Raw genomic sequence first — 20,606 nt, 5'->3', positions numbered from 1 at the left:
GGTGAGACACGTAGATAGTTCGCTTGGTTGGAACTAGACTCTCCCTAATCCTGGTCACGGCACCAAAATGTTGGGTGATCGTCAAACGCAGTGAAGCGGATGCGCAGAGCTACGGCGCTGGATGGCAAAGAAGAGAAATAATTCCGTATTGGAAGTTCTGAAAAGAACTGGTGTTTATTTTCTTCTATCTCTGGATCGCGATGTTCACTGGTCGAAGGTTTCCTACGTTGTGTGTCACTTCTAAGTGAAACACTCTTTTTATACATAGTTAGGCGAGTTCGCAAATTTCTACCCTAACTTATTGAGTGTCCTATCCATCTCTTTCTAAACTAGTTGTGAGTGACGTATTCTCGGCGTTTGGCCATTTTCTAACTTTTCTTCTGTTAGTCACTCAACAATCCCTTTCGTACCAAGAAACTAAAATCGGTGGTGTCCCAAAATGATAGCCTCACTTAGGATTTTGATCCAATTATCAACAAAAATAGCATAAATGGATTAAAAAGTCATGATTTAGTTATCAGTTGGTTCTCTATTACGATTTATTTCTTGGAAAATGCTTGATGGTATGCTCTCCCATAATTTTTCTAACGTATTTACTGATAAGGAACGCCAAGCAGTTCGGATAGCAAGTTTAAGCTCCTATATGGTCTCGTAATGTCTCCCATCTTCATAAATCTCTTGAACTAGCCTCCCACAAACATTTTCCATTGGATTAAGGTCTGGGGGAACGGCTGGCTAAGACATTGTTTTGATGCCCGACCGTGCAAGGTGAGTTCTTGTTGTCTTGCGTGCGTGCCCGGCAGCATTTTCTTGCTTAAAAATGAGCTGTTGAGTGTTGTGATTTTCCAGGTAAGGCTTCAAATGATTTTCCAGGATGTCAATAAACATATCGTTGTTCATACGTGTTGGTTTAATCGCCAATTCACTCCTACTAAGATCACTGAACGCAGCCCAAATTATGACGGAATCACTTCAAAATTGCGACGATAGAAAAATCATGCTATCGTCTCACATCTCGCCAGTAATGGATGTTTCCATTCGATCCATCAATAATGAACTTTTTTTCATCATTATAATCCACCTAACATGAATTATTAATTTCAAATTTGAACAAGACTACAAAGTGACAATTTACGTTTCTCCACTCATTCTTCCATTTCATATGTTCTGTAGCAAACTCCAATCTAGCGACTTTTTGGTGAAGTTTGAGGGCAGAATCTTTCTTCATGGACTCTTTTACAATATCAGAACATGAATTCAAAGCTCGCAACACAGCATTTTTGTGCACATTCAACCAGAAATCGTTTTTTGTCCTACGGCAAGCTTTGGTTGAATTGAAAGCAACTTAAAAAATCCTCCGATTATCACGCGAGGAAAGATTTTGAAGACGATCAGGAGACTTCTGAAGCCCATATTAACTGGAATCTATTACATAATCGTTAATGACGTTTGTGGATCTATTTATTAGCACACCAATCTCATGATTTGACTTGCCATTAAAGCGATAAGCATCAATTTGCCTTTTTTCTCGTTCCTAGAGTTGTTGTCCGCTTCCAATGTTCAAATTAAATTACAAATTAAAGTAAGAGAACTTAAAAATTACTTTTGGCAACTGATGACGTGGCTAGGAACTGGGTTGCTTTGTTAATTTGAATGATTTTTGAAGTGAGGCTATCATTATTGGACACTCCATTTTTTAAATTTTTGACCAAAATGTTATAATTAAATTCTGATAAATTAGAAGTGAAACACATTTATTTTAGATCAAGAAATATGTTTCTGTCGTTTATTTTACCTTGCGATCATTTAAAATAGCATATGAATGAAAAAACTGGGTGAGGCTATCATTTTGGGACGCAGTGTACTTGGAAGTAAATGTAGATCCTTGGGGTGCCCATGGCGCAGCGGTAGCGCAAGGAAACAAAACGCCACAGGCGTAGGATCGAATCTCGAATCTGGCACCCTCCGGTATTACGAACGGCTGACCACCGATCTATAATATACCGTCTTTCGGTCACCGAAAACTCTTTTCGGAGAGAGGCCTTGTCCCACTTGGGGATGTCGTGCCATATAAAAAAATGTAGATCCTGAAAGAGATAATCGTAAACGAATGTTCATGTTATACTGTTCGTATTTCCTACCAATTTCAGTTGTCAAAAATGTTGCCCAGCGTTCAAAGAAGCCTAGATTATTCAATTTATTCCAATCGGACTTGCTTTGCGTGACTTACACGTCATATTGTATCGATGTGCAGGACGGAAGGCAGTTGAATCTTCTCGATATTTTTGCTACAAATGTCTCTGTGTAATTAAAATGCAAAGATGGTGTAGGATGGTCTAAAGTAGTAGAGTTGACCAGAACGTTTTCTGCATGAGTCATACAATCGGAAAACAAAATAATGGCTATTTTCGAGAATTACAAACTAATGCTATACTATGAAAATTATAATAATCTTTACCCTTTTAAACACCTGTTCAAATGCTGTCTTTGCTGTCCAAAAATTGGAATCGATGCCAAAACGGATGAAGGCAGTATTGGGTTCTAAAGAAAGCCATACAAAATACGAACTAAATGTGTTTTTTTTTAATTTGATCCCAATTTGGTCCTTAGATTGTGGCGTACAATCCCAATTTTGTGAGGGTCCGCGACAGCCGAGCGGTAGCATTGGTTAGAAAAATCGGCCCATGAGCGCCGGGGCTCACCATCTCGACGGTGTTGGTTCTAATCTCAATCGAGACCGCGGACCCTCCTCGAGATACGCGTATAAGATTACTGACTATCCACGTATAGAGATAGGGTAAAAGTCTCGTAAGCCCTTAACCGGCATCCAAGATCAACAAGGCCTTACGCTAAGAAGAAGTGACGTACGTAGAGCTGTACGCCAATTTTTGCGATGATGAAATAAAATGAAATAGTTATTCAGTTCGATCGCTATCTACGATGCTATGCGAAAAACGACAAAGACGAAAAACAGATACATACTAAAAAGTAAAATACATACGTCACTTAACGAAAAAGTAAAAGTAAAAGTCACTTAACATGCATTAGTTTTTAGTTTTTAGTTCGTTTGAGGGATAAACAAAAGTTTTTTTCATCACAAACTTTAAGGGTGAAGAATCAAATCATAACCATTTTGAGCTAGGCCATGCAACATAACCATGTCATTAAAATAAGAATGCTTATTAGAATGCTATTTTTTATAGTATAAAATTAAAGAGAATAAGTTTTTTTCCAATTTTTCAACTTAACATTCGGATGTTTTTATCAACTATGAAGTTTGATGAAAGCAAGGATGCAAAATCTTTCTCATTTTTCAATCAGAGTGTCTGCGATACTCTCTATCCAGCCAGTAGCTGGTTTGTTTTAGTTCTACTTTTTTATTTTCTTTCTCTGTCTATACGAAATTCTTAAGCGTAGATCCAAAAATTACTGTTAAGCATGAAAACGATCGTAAAATCCTCTCAATCAATCAATTGAATTTTTCACATCCGTCGAAATCCACCCGTTTCTACTACTTGGCATACCACTCAAGCTCGTTTTCAGCCGACATTGGATCGGTGTTCATTTTTCACCCGGGCGTCCGTCGCCTTTTCCAACCACCCAAGCGGAAGCTTGGTCTGTCTTTCGTCCGAAACAATAGAGGAAAAAAAAAACGACGCGAATCTTGGCCAGCGCCGGAAGCCATCTGGATCCACGGAATGCGTTGATTTGAATTCCGGTGCATCGATTGGCGGCGTCTCGCTCGGGCCTTCCTTTTGGGGCCGTTCGACCTTCTCGTACTACGCGTCTCTAATGCGAGGACTCATTTTCCGAATTTAATTTTCCGATCTGACATGCTTTCAATCAGTGGGCGCTTGATTGAGAGTGAAGGAAGGCTGCCTTTTTGCCGAACGAAAAGGTACAAACCGGGGAACAATTTAGCATTCGTCATCTTATACCGCAAAGAAACGACATTATTTCACCGCAACCGAACAGCGCGTCGGAATGGAAAATACGGGCGAAGGCGTGAACTCGATTTGCGGGTCGATAATTCACGCCCGATTGACGAATCGAATTACGTCAGGGTGACAATTTTTCTTCCGCCGTGACACTTTCCCGAAAAGAAAAGGTTTATCTTTTCGCTTTTCAAACCTCCGGGGTGTCGCTATTTTTTATTCTTTTTCAGCACACCACCAACAGTTGAAGAAAAAAGTTTTGTGCCGTTGATTTGCATTTATTCTTTCGATTCTTTGAGCTCCATACATTAATCTCCAGCATTTACTACGTGACTGGGAAATAAGTAAAGTGTTTTGAAACAGTGTTTCAAAGTGTTTTGAGCAATAAAAACGACGTTCAAAAGCTTTTTTTTGATGTGAGGTTTGTGTATCAACTATGGGAAAAATATACATCCACTATTTAATTTGGATTCACAAAACTGTCTTTAATACACCTTTTCTAAATCTTGCCTCAAACAAAATGACTAACGAAACACATCGCAAAAGAACACAAATGCCCGCAACGCATGCCTTTTGATAAAACTGACCACTGGTTTACCACTTCCTCGGCGAACAAAGTTATTCGCCCTTCAATCCCTGGCGAGTTGACAGAAAATGTCATCTTATATTAACGTTACTAGCACGTCCGAACGATAATAATAATCTAATAGCTAATGGGACATTCGGGGGAGGCATGGGGTCGCATCCTCGCAATGACCGTCTGGCAGTTTTCTTTAGCTACGTGAGCCACCAGCATCCCTTTGCACCTTCAGTCTTTCTCTCGGTTTCTTCAAACACCACAAGAACAACTATGCAGTCGCCGGATGGATGAAGTCGGTTTCCTTGGGCGTAAAGGGGACGCATACGAAGCGAACTATTTTTCCCCAGGTTCGTTTTATTAGTGACAGAAAAAAAGCTGCCAGTCAAACTGGTGCATGTCCTTTGGGGTAAAGAAAATCCTTGCCGGTTGCTGATGAGCATTTGAAGGCGGAAAAGAGTCGCTATATGCAAGTGGAACCTTTTGTGCGTTAGTTTTACTCCACGTGTCACGTGTCTTGGGCAATCGTCGTCCTGCTACAGTTTAGTTTCGCTTTATATCTGTAAACATCCATCTCGGCGGGCACGATGGGCAAAGAAATATCATACCAAGAGCCGGCAACCTCCACTTTCCCAAAACTAAAACCAGTATGACGGTGGGACGGTGTTGTGTTATCACGTGGAAAGTTCAAAGCTACATCCTACGAGAAGGGGACGCGACTGCCGCATCACACCACCACACGGGTAGCAAAGGTGCATGGAAGCGGGGTGAGGGGGGGAGTTTTCATTCACCGACCTTTTGGCATCGACAGTTTTCTTGAGAAAATTTCGCTGCGACAAAGCGAACAACGCGTACCGTCAGGGGAAAATCGTTACAATTTATTACGTACTTGGAATTCATGGCGGATTACACAAAGCAAACGCACACAGGACGAAGCAGGAACTGCGACATATGTTTAATGGAGCTCTTTTAGCGCCAAGGGTTCGTACCTTTTCTTTCGGATTTTCTATACTTCGCCCCCCCGCGCAATGTAACGATAGTTTCCACCCGGTCGTGGACACGTGGGGAATTTGCACGTTTTCCATTCGCCTTCCGGTGGGAGAAGTACGCTTAAAGAGGACGGCACTTTCTACCTCCTCACAGGATGGCGCATTCGAAAGAGATGTGATTAAATAAATATTTACCGGGTCGGATTCCTCCGTTTGCTAACGCGACGGAAAGGAGCACTTGCGCGAAAGACCTGTCCTTGGCTTCGGTGGGGATAATAGTTTTAGTAAGATGTTGCGAGCACCTTCAGGCAAATGTACCTTTTTTCTAACAAAAGACACGTTTCAAGAGTTGCTTTTGTCGCAGAAATTACCTCGCGGGATTTAAGCATATAATTTCACTTCGCTCGCTTTCTTAATTTTTGAAAGCTTCCGGCTTAGCTTCTATTCGTCTGGATGGATAAACCTTTTTCAGCGAATCTATCTTTTATTTAGAAGTGTATTTTGATTTGATTGAGAGTAGGACTTATTCAATTTTGAAACTGATCTCAATTGTCCTAATCCATTTAAACCACAACTGAAAACATGAACCTTTATTCAGCTGGTATTAGTGATTTTTATTTATACAAAACTTCATTATGGTGTAAATTAATCAATTAGTAACATTGCACTGGGCCAAATGTTTAATTCTTATAATAAGTGAAAATCTATTTTAACTTTATTGAAATCAAAATTTTCAAATTCATTTGTTTGAGTTTACATTTTTTTGTATGAGTTTAAGTAATTTATAATCATATTAAAGAGAACTGTTAAGCAGGGTTCTCAACAAAAATGTTTGTTAAAACTGTTAAAATCTTGGTTCACCTTTTGAACTCCTCGAAACTTCTGCAAAACAAAGGGGGGAAAATGCAGTCGAACGAACAATCGGGGTCTTCTTTATTTTGGAAAGCTTTGCTACTTATCGACCTTCTTTTGTTCAGGAATTGAAAAAAGCCCTTATCTGGCAAGACGGGAAATCAAAAGTTTGGCAGAAATAGCTGATACGTCTTTTGAACAAGAAATGGGTTGCAGCAGTAGCAGAGAAGGTGTGTTTGAAACAATCACCGTTGGTGAAGAAGTCCAGTCATCAATGTGACGGGTATTACCAGTAACAAGCAGCAACGAAATTAAAGCTATGTGCTGGACTACAGTACATCATGGAGGTTGTTTCATGTGACGAGATTATCGAGTTTCTGCTTATGTTGATGTTTTTTAAACTTCGTTTCGTTCGTACACAATTGGAAGAAAGTGTCCGTCAATGAATAATCTGAATAATCTGGCATCTAAATACTCTTGAGATACCGTAAAGGATTGTTTTGTTTATTGCGACAAACTGGATTTATTTTTATCCAAATTAAGTTTTCTTTTGTTTAGAAAATTCGATAACAGTTTGAGTTAAACTAAAACTATATTGGTTAGAAACATGTTAAACTGTGTAGATTTTCGAATATGTTGAATTGAATGCTACATTGTTCTATTAATGTTTATTTTTTATTGTATTTAAACCTAAAGAGTTTAATGATAAAATAAAGTGATCAAAATAATAAAATAAGCTGTTCTGTTACTGTAATAATTACGAAGCATTATTCAATGCTTTAATCTCATGAAATAAATGTCTCTACTGCTGTTTTCAGACGTGTTTTGATTAACATTACCAAATATTTATTTTTATGTAAGTCTTACCCTGTACAAAGCCTGGAACTACGAGATTCTGGGAATTTTCTCTCTTGCAATTTCTCAGCTACACGCTAACGGTTTATTCTGGTTCGGTGATATGAAAAATCCATTTCCGCTTTCCGGATATGGAAGGATGTGGACTAAAGATTTAGCATATGATTGCGGGGTGTTCTTCTCAGAGTCTGCTTTGCAATGTGACTTTCCCCTTGCGTTCTCGTTCTAATGTGCTGATGATGATTGCATTTTAATACGACATATGCTTACCAGAATACCGTTTCACAGCATCCAAAATTCCTTGGCCGAATCGTTTGGATAGAAACGAGTACGTTACAGAAACGTGGCAGAAAAAATTAAGGAAAAAGCTATTTAAGCACGATTCACCATAAAGCATTTAATGTTAGGTAATTTTGGGCAGTTGTGTCATAAATTCGGAACAATTTACGGTTTAGCGATTGTAGTTGCTACATTCACATTATCCATAACCTTTGAATGTGGTTGTGAAAATAATTCCGCTATTTTGTAACATTTACGTTACCTTTGATAGAAATATCAAAACGATTTGGTAGGAGCTTGGGAAATTTCGTTTCAATGTTGAACAATTTTTAAATTTAACTGAAATTGGGCTAACATAATAGTTTGTCTTGTCTTCGAGGTTGCGAGAGTTTTTGATACTGAGGAAAGTCTGCTTATGGATGTTCTCAAACATTGTCTTCTTTCTTTTGCTAACTCCGCCGTAGTGCCTTCAGCTTTCAACATCATTTATCTCGTCGTTCAAGATAGATGCCAAAATAAGACTGAATTAAAATGACATAAATCGTGCTGAGCCCTAAATGATCCGTGAAATGCGTGACAGCCGGCTCGAGTGGAACCAATTGGTTGGTAAATCTGACGCATATTTTGCTCGCTTTAATCCGATGATTTTGTTCGATCTATGGGCAAGTGAAAAGATGGAACTGAAAAAAGATTCTTTTCCTCTCATCGTATGTTTGTATCAATTTAACACAAAATAAGTAAAGAAAAAGTTAACGTCCTTGACTAAACATACGTACCATGCAATCTTTCAGATCAATTGAGTTTGTAGCTGGATTTTTGACCAGTTCATCGGGATGAAATCCAATGAAAACTCAAAATTCGACCACCAATTGAATTAGTCTGGTGCGGTATTTAATGATATATTAAACCATTACCTCAAAGTTGGCCTCACTTGCGTCAGGTAGCAAAGCCGGGCGTGCGTTTGCTGCCACTAATTTACCACCATAATGATGCGATGATGCGCGACACGTTGTGCGAGAAGTCGCCTAAACCGCCCAGTGTGGAAACCCAATTTCGTTAATTGATTTATCACTCTGCCTCCCAACCACCACGTTTGGGTGTGTCAATCGCTCGACGAAGTGAGGTGGAGTAGGAACCATATTCATCGCAGATGCTCCTGGGACCGCCAAAAGCGTGAGTTTTCAAAGCATCGACAGTTCACGAACACGAAACATTAAAAAGCGCCACGCGCACGCCAAGATCCACGCCCTAATCATCGACGGTGGGGCCGACGGTGAGGTCGATCGTACGTAAAATTTGTAATTAAATTAAGAATACCAGACTACGTTCATCACCTCATCCGAACACGCGGGTGGATTCTGCGTTTTCGCCAACAGTCTCTTGTGAAACTGGCAAGCGCTAAAAGCAAAAGCGAATAAATATCAATTATATGGCAAGCTTCGAGCACGGGGCACACTGCCAATTTATCGATGCTGTCGATAAGCGTATCGAAATTTCTAGCCATCCCACCGCCAATCACCTACTCGTAGCATTCTGGCTCGCCGACAGACAAGGAAGTATGGAAATGGAACGCTTGGCTATGGGAAACGCGAACATGGAGTGTTTACTAATTTACCGAACAGCTACCCTAAGAGTAGACCGATCTGGAACCGAGTCGTAAATATGTGTTGAGCTCCATGCCTGAACTGTGAGATACCGGTTGGTACTTACCCCGTACTTTATTTTACGGTTAATCCACGCAATTTTCCAATTTCTCCGGAGCAAATTGCAGATAAATGATTACTTTTGTACCTCGTATATTTGTGCCCATGTCAACATTACATTTAAAAAACAGAGAACTCACAAAGTGTGATACATTGTATAAATTTATTTTAATTTATGAACATTATTTGTATGAAAAGTGGGGTGTTTTTTTGGATGTTGAATAAAATTTTCTTTTATATAGTTAGTACCTTCCTATGCCATTTGATCGATTGCATATCCCCATGAACCAGAAAAAATAATTATTCATCAAATATTGATACATTTTGCCAATTATTCAATTACAAACAAAACAAAAGAGCATATGACTCTCGTGAAACATTAATTAGGAATCACATGTCCGACTGCTTCTTAGCCGTCGGGCAATTTGATTAATTAAAACCATTTTAAGTAACGAACGTATTGTATGCGACAAATATACTTTTCAAAAAAACTAATACAAAATCTGGCACTTTGACAAACGGGGGGAAAAATGCGCTGCTGTCAACAGGCATTGATTTTTTCACACCGATTTCGAACACCCTGAACGTTGCCGGAGTTGGAACCAATTTTACTTTTCCCATTGCCATCAGACGCCCGCACCAGGAGGACACGCTGTTCGGCCGCGCCGATAAACCGGGATTCAATAGGGCTGATAAATTATTCAGCACTTTCGCGTTTCCGTTTCCGTTATTCATGAGCCTGTCATTTTTCTGCCGCTGATTAATGAGCCTTTCCCGGTGGGCCTTTCGTTGGTAGTTTTCGGTGTCTGGGAATGAGCGTCCTCCAGGGGGGATTTCAGAAGCGCGGTGTGGAAGTTGGAGCCGCGCTCAAGGAAGACATTCCGAAGAGGAAATGTAGTGGGTTGGGGTTTTTTTTAATTTACTATTCCCAAGAGAAGACTCGCAAATGCTATAACACTGCACTTCATCTGTGTATCGTATTGTTATTTTGCAATGTTTTGTACTCAAGGAATGAGATCGTGGAATGTAAAATACATGTGTTGCAAAACTGATTTGTTTCTTTTCAACTAAAGAAATCATTTTATTATTATTCAAATAAAAAATGCTTTAAACTACAAGGAAACTTCTTTTTGTACGCATGAGAAAACAACTCCTGTCAAAAATACTATTCACATCATTGCTTGGATAAATTAAACATATACACATTTTAACATTATTTCTTGCAAAGAGCCACTCTAAATGTTTTGCCACTTGCTAGCTTAATTCTCTACGGCCGAAAGAGCTCATATTTCAATCCTTCCTTCCCTCTATCAATTCAATACGCCGTGCTATCAATCAAAACTCTTTAATTAACCAGCACAACGTACGACGCCGTGCCGGTTGACCGCAAGCTCAACGTGCGGCAAATTTGAGCTTCGCAAACTGGGCCAGGCGGCTCCGGTTTAGTTTGCTACGGTAGCCTAGACCTCGAGCCCCGAACTAACACAGAATATTTATGTAGCGCTGTTTCCGATGAAAGTTTTGCGATCGATCGAGAGCATGAAGTTCGTTAATCAAAAGTAAACATAATTATCGGAATTTGGAAACAAAACGGTTCTTACTGCCGTCGAAAGCAATCCTACTTTGGTAGGAGCGTTGATTTCATCGATCTTTGTGTACAGTATCGGGGTTTAGGGAAAATCAGAACTGGCACAAATTAGGCTCATTAATTTAATACAGCCAAACAGAGCAAATGCTCGCCAAGCACAACCAAGCTGTGGTCGACTGTACAGGGAGAACAAAGTAGGCGCTGTTCATGACCAACAGGAAACCAATATTTGGAATACTTCGGGAATAATTCGGTGAAAACACTAAAAGATAAATTGTGGTCCATCAACTGCACGTAAGAAAAACCAAAACAGATTATTTGAAATACTAGTGATTTTGTAAAGAAACGGCTCGCAACCATGTCTAAGATTAAGGAAATAGAATAGAATAGAAATATTATATTATAGTGATAAAAAGTGCTAAATATTGAAATAAAGGAGGTCATTTAACTCTTTTCAGTGAACAGATCAGCGCTTAATCTCACCATGATTAACAACACGGAAAAAACACATGTACAAGCGATACTCGGAGAAAAAGATACAGTAATACTATTTAACTTCTTATTTTACCATTTCAATAGTTTTGAGACAAATATTTTCTAGCAAAAATGTCTTCTTCTTTGACGGCACGGCATTGGAGTGTCCTCGCGATATTAGCATTACCAAACGTAAAAAAAATCGTACAGATTGAACTACTTACCCAAGAATAATTTACATTCGCCGAATTTAAGAACATACTTTTCCCTTATTTCTTTAAAAAAAGCGCAATGTTCTCAACTTAACAAGTGTTCAATCATCCTTCTATATCGCATTTAAACAACGTGCAAAATCAGGACCGTTCAACACCATTCCTTAGAGAACGTTTGTTGATACCCGTTAAATTTTCCAGTGCGTGTCGTTCCAAAACTTAAATGCTACTTTCCACTTTCTTCTGCATCAAGAAGGGATTATATTTATTCAACCTTCATCCTCTGCAACGGTACTGGAGACCACCGCTTACGAACTAATTTTGTATTCAAAACGGTCATCATACAACTTTGCTTCCGTAGTCAAAGCTCCACAGCAAATCCCTTGGCTTTCCCTACTCTCACATTCCGTTCCATTCCGATCGTTCGGTAGCATCCTCACCCCCCAGGGGTATCTTGACTTAATTTGTGCTCAGATTTTCCATTTGCACCAAAGATGCAGTGCAGCTTCATTTCCTGGGAATGCGAAATAATTCACGTCTCGTGGGAAAATGGAAATTTAGTTTTGAAAGAAAATGTTCTTGCGAACCGTGACTTTCCCAAGCAGAAAATCTTCAAATGCTTTGCGAATCGCCAAAGAGTCTAATAGTTTTTCATTTGCATCAAATAGAATACAATTTTGTTTGAGTGGAATGGATCAATTGAGGAATGAAATTTTTCAAAATCTTTGAACATATTTCTTTGTTTAACATTTTTATATTCTTCCAGAGTATTCTGTATTCTTCTGTCTATTCCACTAAACAAACAAATTAAATCATTAAATTTGGGATGGGCTCAATTGAATATATTTAAACATTCTCTTCTCATTTATGTCCTAAATGATCAGTTGTGTTGAGCTTTAATATTCATTTTTGACTCAATCGTAACCAATTTAAGCATTATTGCACTTTGCTACTCAACTATGTGCTAACAACTTTCTCGGTGTTTGATAGATTTACTACCCTCTCTCGCAAGGAATCCTTGTTCAGCATAAAGCTGAGAACTTTGCCCCAGAGGGGAGTACCATCGCGAAACGTGTGGGAAGATTGCCTTGAGCAGAAAATTACGGAACCGTGAGATTGGTAATAAATTACCTGAACACAATTAGCTCCCGCACGTGCATTATTCGTTCCATCCACAGAAAGTAGACGGGCTGGGAAGCGTTTGAAACCAATTTTCCTTGTACACCCGTGGGAATTAAAATTTGGTTTTATTTTTCTTTTCATAGAAGAACCGTGCCACGTACATAGAACCTTGTTACGAAGCGCATACTATAATTGATCACCACGGTAGTTTAAATTTCACTTTGGAATCCTTCTTTCAGGCAATTTTCGGTAACTAATAGCAGTTAAATATGAACAAATTCAACAAAAGAAGCAATAAATTTCAGTGATATAGAGACATTGTGCTCATAGTACATTATTTTATATTTTCGATTTTTGTCCAACGATTTAACCATTTTATCTTTCACTTCAAGAGAATAAATTTATTTGAATAATAAGTAATGTTTCATAAAAGAAATACCGTCAAAACCAACTGCATTGTCAAAATTGGTACTGCTAACTGAACGACCTTCATTTAACGTCTGTCTTTCACTGCGATAATATTGATTCTGAAGAAGTAAGACGATCAATGTCCACAGAAATACTTTGAAGGAGGCGCCTGGTCTCTCACACCAGGAGCATTTTGTAGCATGCTGAGCTGTTTATTATTGGTAGTAATTATTTTTTCATATGTTTAATACATTTATCATTTTGTTTTATCTGTTTGTATATAAATGAAGTCAAACGCATTTAACTAAAAAACCGCTTGTAGAAATAATTTAAAAAAGGGTTTATGAGTGTTGTCTCTTTTGGCATGTAATTTGGCTTAATCTAACAACGTAAGAAAAAATTTAGTTCGGGTACTAGTGATCTTTTGAATTTTTCAAAACATTTTCGTTTCAACTCGATTTGTGATTCGTGTGTTTGATAGGTAATCTGATTTTTTCAGTGTTCTATAATTTTTATCGGGTTGTTTTAGCATATAATAAAACATTTGTGCGCTTAAAACTTGGAAGACGCCAAGTGGAATCCTTTTTGAAGTTTTTTGTTTTCATTTTTTCGAACATCTGAGGGAAAAAGATGTTTTCCATTTATATTGATTACAGCCCGTGTACCCTATTCTACAGAGTAAACCTATGAGTTTGTGAGAGTAAACTGGGAGGAATCATTTTTAGGAAAAAATGGGTCACCTCCTGGTTCAATTGGTAAACGACGGTGTTTCACAGAAATTCAAAGTCCCTGTCCATGGCGCATGGTTATAATCTTTCTTAAAACTGTATGAACGTGACTCTCTAGTAATATAAAATTGTCTATCAGTTAAAACTTTTGGTTACGGCAAGATAAAGGACGAACAGCGATGTAGTATGCCAGTTCCACGATGCTCAAAAGACTGACGCCTATGAAAAGACCCAGTAATCCCCCACAGTTGGCCAAGAAGTCGACGAGTCCGTGCAACTCGGATCTTTGCGCCGGAATGAAGTGCGTATCCTGGAAGTAAATTTGCAGCACCGAGTAAACCGGGCTGAAGGGAAAATATATCGATAATTTCAACGTAGTATAAGTCCAATTCATAGATTCTTCAACCCATGTAAAACATACAGTTTCAAATTGGCTTGAAGTTCCTCCTCGGACATCAAAGATGAGCGGAAGTCCTTCTCCTCGTCGTTCGCGTTCTGCGTGATCTGCAAATCGTAACGCACCGAGGCACAGGACGGCAGACAGTCGCACAGCTGTAAGTAGTCTTCGGTAGTATTCTTCTTCTGCTTCCGGATAAATAAGAGTGCCCGTGCATTGGAGGGACAACGAGCCTCCGGTAGCGTGCACACTCGTGTTTCGTTCGTGTGAGGCATGGAGAAATGGACGCAGCCGCATTCCTTCTCGGTGTAATTGGTGAGGCACTCCAACTCACAGTTATCTTGGTTGTAACGGCGGAAGTATCGCAGGGGACGCTCATGTTCGAAGTAGCATTGGCGCTTGCTGGGACTGTACTTCGTCAGCTCCGGTGATGTCAACATGATGTTGGGCTTGACCGCAATCGTGAGAGAGTGCGATACAGGCAACCGAATGTGACGCTTAGCCAGGTCGGGATATGTGGTCGACTCGTGCAGGAGAACTTTATATCCTCGGCCACGCTGTCACCAGGAAAAAAGATGAAGTAAACCAAATAATAGAGGTCCTCAAGGTCCCTTACATTTGTCAGCTCAAATAACAGTTACTAGTTCATTTCAAGAGTTTTAAAATGACAACAATTGTGATCGTACAATTTAGCACGATAACCGCCATGGATATCATTTTTGATAGTCTGCTGTCATTAGTTCTAAAGAGTTTCTGCCCATAAATGCATGAAAATGCAAAATAAAAATTATAGTAATATTTAATGGGGGGGTCCGTGACAGCCGAACGGTAGCGCCCGTTAGAAAATCGGCCTATGAGCGCCGGGGCTCACCACCTCGACGGCGTGGGTTCGAATCCCAACCGAGACCGGACCCTCCCCTGTACGAGAGGACTGACTATCCACGTACAACAGGGAAACAACTCTCGTAAGCCCTTAGCGGGCAGGCATGACCAAGAGGTCGTTACGCCAAGAAGAAGAAGTAATATTTAATATCAATTCTTTGGAAATCTAAGTTATTGGTTAGCCTTCAAATCGTTGGTTTCAAAAATGTTATAAAAGATTTTTATTAAAACAGATTGTATTAAAAAATGTGTTCTAAAAACGCTTGGCAGTCAACGTCTTAACAGGTTTACTGGAACGTTGTTTAACACGTTGACTGCCATGGCTATCATTTTTGATAGCCAGCTGTCATTAGTTCTAAAAAGTTTTCGTCCGATAAATACATGAAAATGTAATTTAAAAATTATAGTAATATTTAATATCAATTCTCTGGGAAGCCAAGTTTTTGTTCAGACTTCAAAAATCGTCGGTTTAATGAATGTTATAAACAAATTTGATTAAAAAAGATTGTTCTAAAAAAGTGTACTAAAAAGGCTTGGCAGTCAACGTGTTAAGTATATATTTTTTGCACATTCAATTTTGTCAATATTTGGCTATCAAATTTATTAAACGAACGGTTTCCGATTATTATTTTTGTTTTCTTATGTGGCCAATATTCCAAAGTGGAGCAAGGCCTCGTTCCGAAGAGAGTTTCTGTGACCAAAAGACGAAATATTATAGATCGGTGGTCAGCCGTTCGTAATATTTGAGGGTGCTAAACTCGCGCTACCGCTGCTGTGCACTCTGAAAGTAATTATGATAGCCTACTACTAAATGAGTCCACTTCTACATTATTTCAAAAACGGATTAATGAACCACTTTCGAACACGTTCACCGTATTCCTTAATCCTTAACATCCAGAGAAGCAGTTTGGGTTTTCTGTGCGGACGTTTATGCGCTCATACTTTGAAAATCATTTTTGAAACATAACTTAAACAAAAATCCAAATAATATTGGTTTATTGTCAAATATTCTTTAAAAACATCTACTACTAGCAGTAGTAGTACCAACTAGCACGACCGTCTGAACTTACCACACACGAGGTATCGATTTTCAGTGGAAAGTGTACCATATTAAATCCAATGGCTGCGTCCAACCCAGACCCAGCTACACGCAACAGCTCCGTTGGACGCACCGTGTCCACCTGATCCTCGCCCTTCATCCCCTTGCCATCTTCGTCCCAGCGTTCCAAATGCTTGTACTCCCCATGCAGGACATCGTCGCGGAACATCTCGTTCTGTGAAACCATGTTGAATGAGTAGCAAACACCTTCGTCGGTCAAGGACACCTGCATGTAGTTCGTGCATTTGTTGTCGCTCGTAGAGCCGCATAAGGTTAACACGTTCCTTCGATCAAGTGATACATTTTTCAGAAACTCCACCAATGCAGGCTCGTGAATATGATTCAAATTAAAAATGAAGTTCTTGCTGTTCTTGTAAATTCCCGAACAATGATGGATGATAGCTTTAACTTTCCCAATACTGAAGAGAAACAGGTTTGGTAAAGAGATAGGCAATGTTTAACGATTGTTCCTTTGTGATGAGATTGTAGAAAGCTCACGCACTTTTCATCCGTAACATTGGTTGAAAATTTTGAATTATTTTTATCTCGGTACCAGTCTCCGAAAAGGGTCTTGAAGTTCGCCGTAAAGTTGAAGCGCTCTTTTGACACCTTAATTTCGGGGCAGATAGTTACGGCCGGAAAAGTCAAGTCCCAGACGGGCGTTGGCACCTCCGATAGCGTCACAATAACCGGGGTTCGGTCCCATTTGTTGTATGCCTGCTGTATCATGATTCCACATCCGACGAGGGATAGTACGAATACAGCAAGCCACGCAATTCTATGACCAACACAAGAAAAACAAGTTTTAGTGTATAGTTAAGCAAAAGGCTTTTCTTGGACTCACTTTACCAAAACACTTCTTTCACTTCCCACAAAAAAACGCACTCCATGGATGGAACTTCCGGAACAATATTCTTCAAATAATTCACTGACCCGTTTGGAATCCATGTTCAGATCTGTAACAACACACTTTATTCAGACGGAGTGTCCGTTCCTACTGCATGAAGCCAACTAATATGCTTTTGACTTTCGCTGGTTTATCCAAATGTGTATCGGTAATGTTCGTGATCGATGGTCAGCTCTCCTGAGGTGTGGTATGTCTACCGAACTCACCATGCAACTGAAATTCCCAACGTGTCATAAATGGGAGCATATTGTTCATCAGTGTCTACTTTGCCAAACACTTTGTTTGCTTGGAGCAGTAGTTTGTTAAATACTAACAATTATTTTTTTAAATACTTAAATACTTAAACGATATTTTAAAAAAATATTTAATTTTCTTTAAACAGAATTCACATTTTATAGTTTGACACATTTTGCTTCGCTATCTAAATGCTTTATGCCAGGAGTCAGCAAAGTCCGGCCCATAAGAAAATTTTAGTGCTTCGTACAAAAAACCCATCTCAATTTTTATCAGATTTGTTAAAGATGTCAGGTTTGTTTCTTCCAAAAACTAAAGATTAAAATTGTTGGACAAGGTGTTATTGTTATATCTTAAAAAAATAAATCAAAATTCAAAGAAAACCAGTACGCAGTTGTATAAAACAGCTTAACGATAAAATTTCAAATATGTTATCTTTTGTCACTTTTTATGTAGCTTTACTATGTAGAAAGTTGATACTCCATTCAAAAGGGTTCTACTTTGTTTAAAGTTTACAAACATTAACGCATCGTTTAAGGTATTCGGCAAGCGCTTTCTGTTTTATTTAAATCATCTGGCCGTTTTTAGGAATTGTTTGCCAACCTCAGCTTTATGTTTATAAGATTCAGACACGTTGCCTTGCCGATGACCGAAAAATTGGGTGACAGGCAATTTGGCACTGGTCACGAAACTCATAAAGTAACATAGTTTTTTTTTTATGTGGCTTTTTTAACATCCCCTAGTCGGACAAGGGCTCTATCCGAAGAGAGTCTCTGTTACCGAAAGACTGTATCTTATACATCGGTGGTCAGCCGTTCGTAATACCGAAGGGTGCCAGACTCGAGATTCGATACCCTATGGCGTGGTATTTCCTCGCACCTATGGCGTGGTGTTTCCTCGCGCTACCGCTGCGCCATGGGCACCCCCCACTAACATAGTAGAGGGCTATAACAGTTAGAAAAAATAAGGCTTAAAGAAGCTTAGTCTATTTGTGATTGGATAACAAACAAATCTTAGTTTTTGTTTTATAACCAAATTTAATCAAAACTGATTGTACTAAAATATGATCTAAAATCGTTAGCCAAGTAAACCCCTGGTCATACGCAAGGTCATGTGTTTGCGTTTTTTCCTGTGGGTGAGATAGGGACTGTCACCGGCGAAAGCATACGTACCGTTTTCTGTACAAAATCAAACGAATTTGATTCTTGCCACAGACTCTTACGTGTATCAGTGATAAATATTGTTTGTAGTAGACTAGGTAGAACGGCCCGGTTACACGACCCAGTTACAGGACCCAGTTACAGGACCCGGTTACAGTGTCCGTTTACAGGATCCGGTTACAGGGCTAGGTAAAACGGCCAAGTTACAGGGCCCGGTTACAGTGCCCGTTTACAGGGCTTGGTAACAGAGCTCGGTAACAGGATTCGTTTACAAGGTCAGGTTACAGTGCCCGTTTACAGAGCCCGTTTACAGGACCTGTTTACAGGACCCGTTTACAGGACCCGTTTACAGGGCCCGTTTACAGGGCCTAACCTTATGGATGTAGTTTTATTATTAATTTTATTCTGCGATGGTTATTTCCATCATGTTGGAGCACCACCTTTCCCAAGAGTAATTGCAATGTTCGAAAAAATTATTTCCATATTTACGAAAACGTTTCATTTCCATCCTATTACAAACTTTAAATGAAACTGCTTGCAGGGCCCGTTGACAGGTCCCGGTTACAGGGCCCGGTAGCACGGCCCGGTGACAGTGCCCGTTTACAGGACCCGTTCACGTGGACCGGTAACAGGGCTCGTTTACAGGGCCCGATTACATTGCCCATTTACAGAACTCGTTTGGCCATGGCCCGGTGACACGGCCCGTTAACAGGACCCGCCTACGTGGCCTGGTAACACGGGCAATTTACAGGACCCCGTTACACGGCTCGGTAACACGGCCCGTTTACAGGGCCCGGTAAAAGGCCCGTTTACTGGGCCCAACCTTATGGATGTAGTTTTATTGTTGATTTTATTCTGCGTTGGTTATTTTCATCACGTTGGAGCACCACCTTTCCCAAGAGTAACTGCAATGTTCGAAAAAATTGTCCCCCAAATCAAAAAGTTTCATTTTCTTCCTATTACTAACTTTGAATGAAACTGTGTAGCAGATTTCCGCTTTGCTTTGTTTTATTTTCTAGCAAAGTAACCATCGATCATCAAAGTAACCATCGATTACCAAAAAATCGTTAAACAGCGCGTGCAACCAATCAGAGCGCATGGAAAATTTCCCCTTCCATCGTGCATCCTTGGTATCCTTAGCAACAGTATAGCGTTATAGGGGAGGCTGACGCGTTAGCACAGTGCATCTCGCTTTCGCTCTCGCTTCGCTCGTTCAACGGTACTATCGCTCAATCGTGCTATCTAATGGAACCACTCAGTTACTGGAGTTTGTATACGGGACTAGGTAAAACGGCCCGGTTACACGGCCCAGTTACAGGACCCGTTTACATGGCCTGGTAACACGGCCCGTTTACAGGGCCCGGTAATACGGCCAATTTACAGGTCCCGGCTAGCGGGCCAAACCTTATGGATGTAATTTTATTATTAATTTTATTCTGCGTTGGTTATTTTCATCACGTTGAAGCACCACTTTTCCCAAGAGTAAATGCAATGTTCGATTCGAAATTGTCCCCAAAATCACGAAAACGTTTCATTTCCTTTTGTATGCCCAGAGAAAACGGAAACTATATTAGTACGATTGTATACTCATATTCAGCATTTTCCGGCCTTTTATTTCAAAGTCCCATCAAAACACTAACAAGTTTCAGGTTTCATCTGACAAGTTGCGCTCTATAATGGCAACAACGCATCATCGATGGCATTTCATGGGGAACATTATCGTTCTATAAAGCCACATTCAATATCTAACATGTTTCAGCCCGAAAATGCTGATCAGCCGGAAAATGCTGTAAGCAGTATAGTCTAAAATTAAAGCATTATTTGCGGCTGAAAACTGTGCTCTTTTGAAAGATTAAAAACGCAAACGCATGACCTTGCGTAAAGCTGTGACCAGGGGTTGAATCAATCGAATTTTTATCGATAATGTTGAATGAATTTATGATGATATCCTGTCAAAAATTTTTCATATCCTGGCCAGACCAATGAACACATGTACATCTTTAAATCACATATGAAGTCATGGTTCTATATATGCAAATTTTATGCAACAATTAAGTAGAGCCGCCCATGGCCTCTAGTGTATCAAAATAAAAAAAATGCGCAACAACTCACTGCTGACTCACATTACGGTCACGCAATGTCAGCAGACTGGTACGCATTTGAGTCCATCCGAGGACAGTGGAATCATACAGCGTTTTCAGTCTT

At 39.7% G+C, this 20,606-nt stretch overlaps 1 protein-coding gene across 1 annotated transcript; it reads right to left on the bottom strand.

The window, feature by feature from the left end:
- Window positions 1–13,861: 13,861 nt before the first annotated feature.
- On the bottom strand, window positions 13,862–17,048 carry LOC131285199 (pickpocket protein 28-like). Its single transcript, XM_058314061.1, has 5 exons — window positions 16,945–17,048; window positions 16,603–16,878; window positions 16,072–16,519; window positions 14,144–14,676; window positions 13,862–14,066 (listed from the first exon to the last, which is right to left on the bottom strand). Exons 1-5 carry the CDS (start codon window positions 17,046–17,048, stop codon window positions 13,862–13,864), a joined length of 1,566 nt encoding a protein of 521 aa, XP_058170044.1.
- Window positions 17,049–20,606: the final 3,558 nt, after the last annotated feature.

The sequence above is a fragment of the Anopheles ziemanni genome, chromosome 3, assembly GCF_943734765.1.
Source record: "Anopheles ziemanni chromosome 3, idAnoZiCoDA_A2_x.2, whole genome shotgun sequence".
Lineage (NCBI taxonomy): Eukaryota > Metazoa > Arthropoda > Insecta > Diptera > Culicidae > Anopheles > Anopheles ziemanni.
This window is presented reverse-complemented; position numbering and strand designations above follow the sequence as displayed.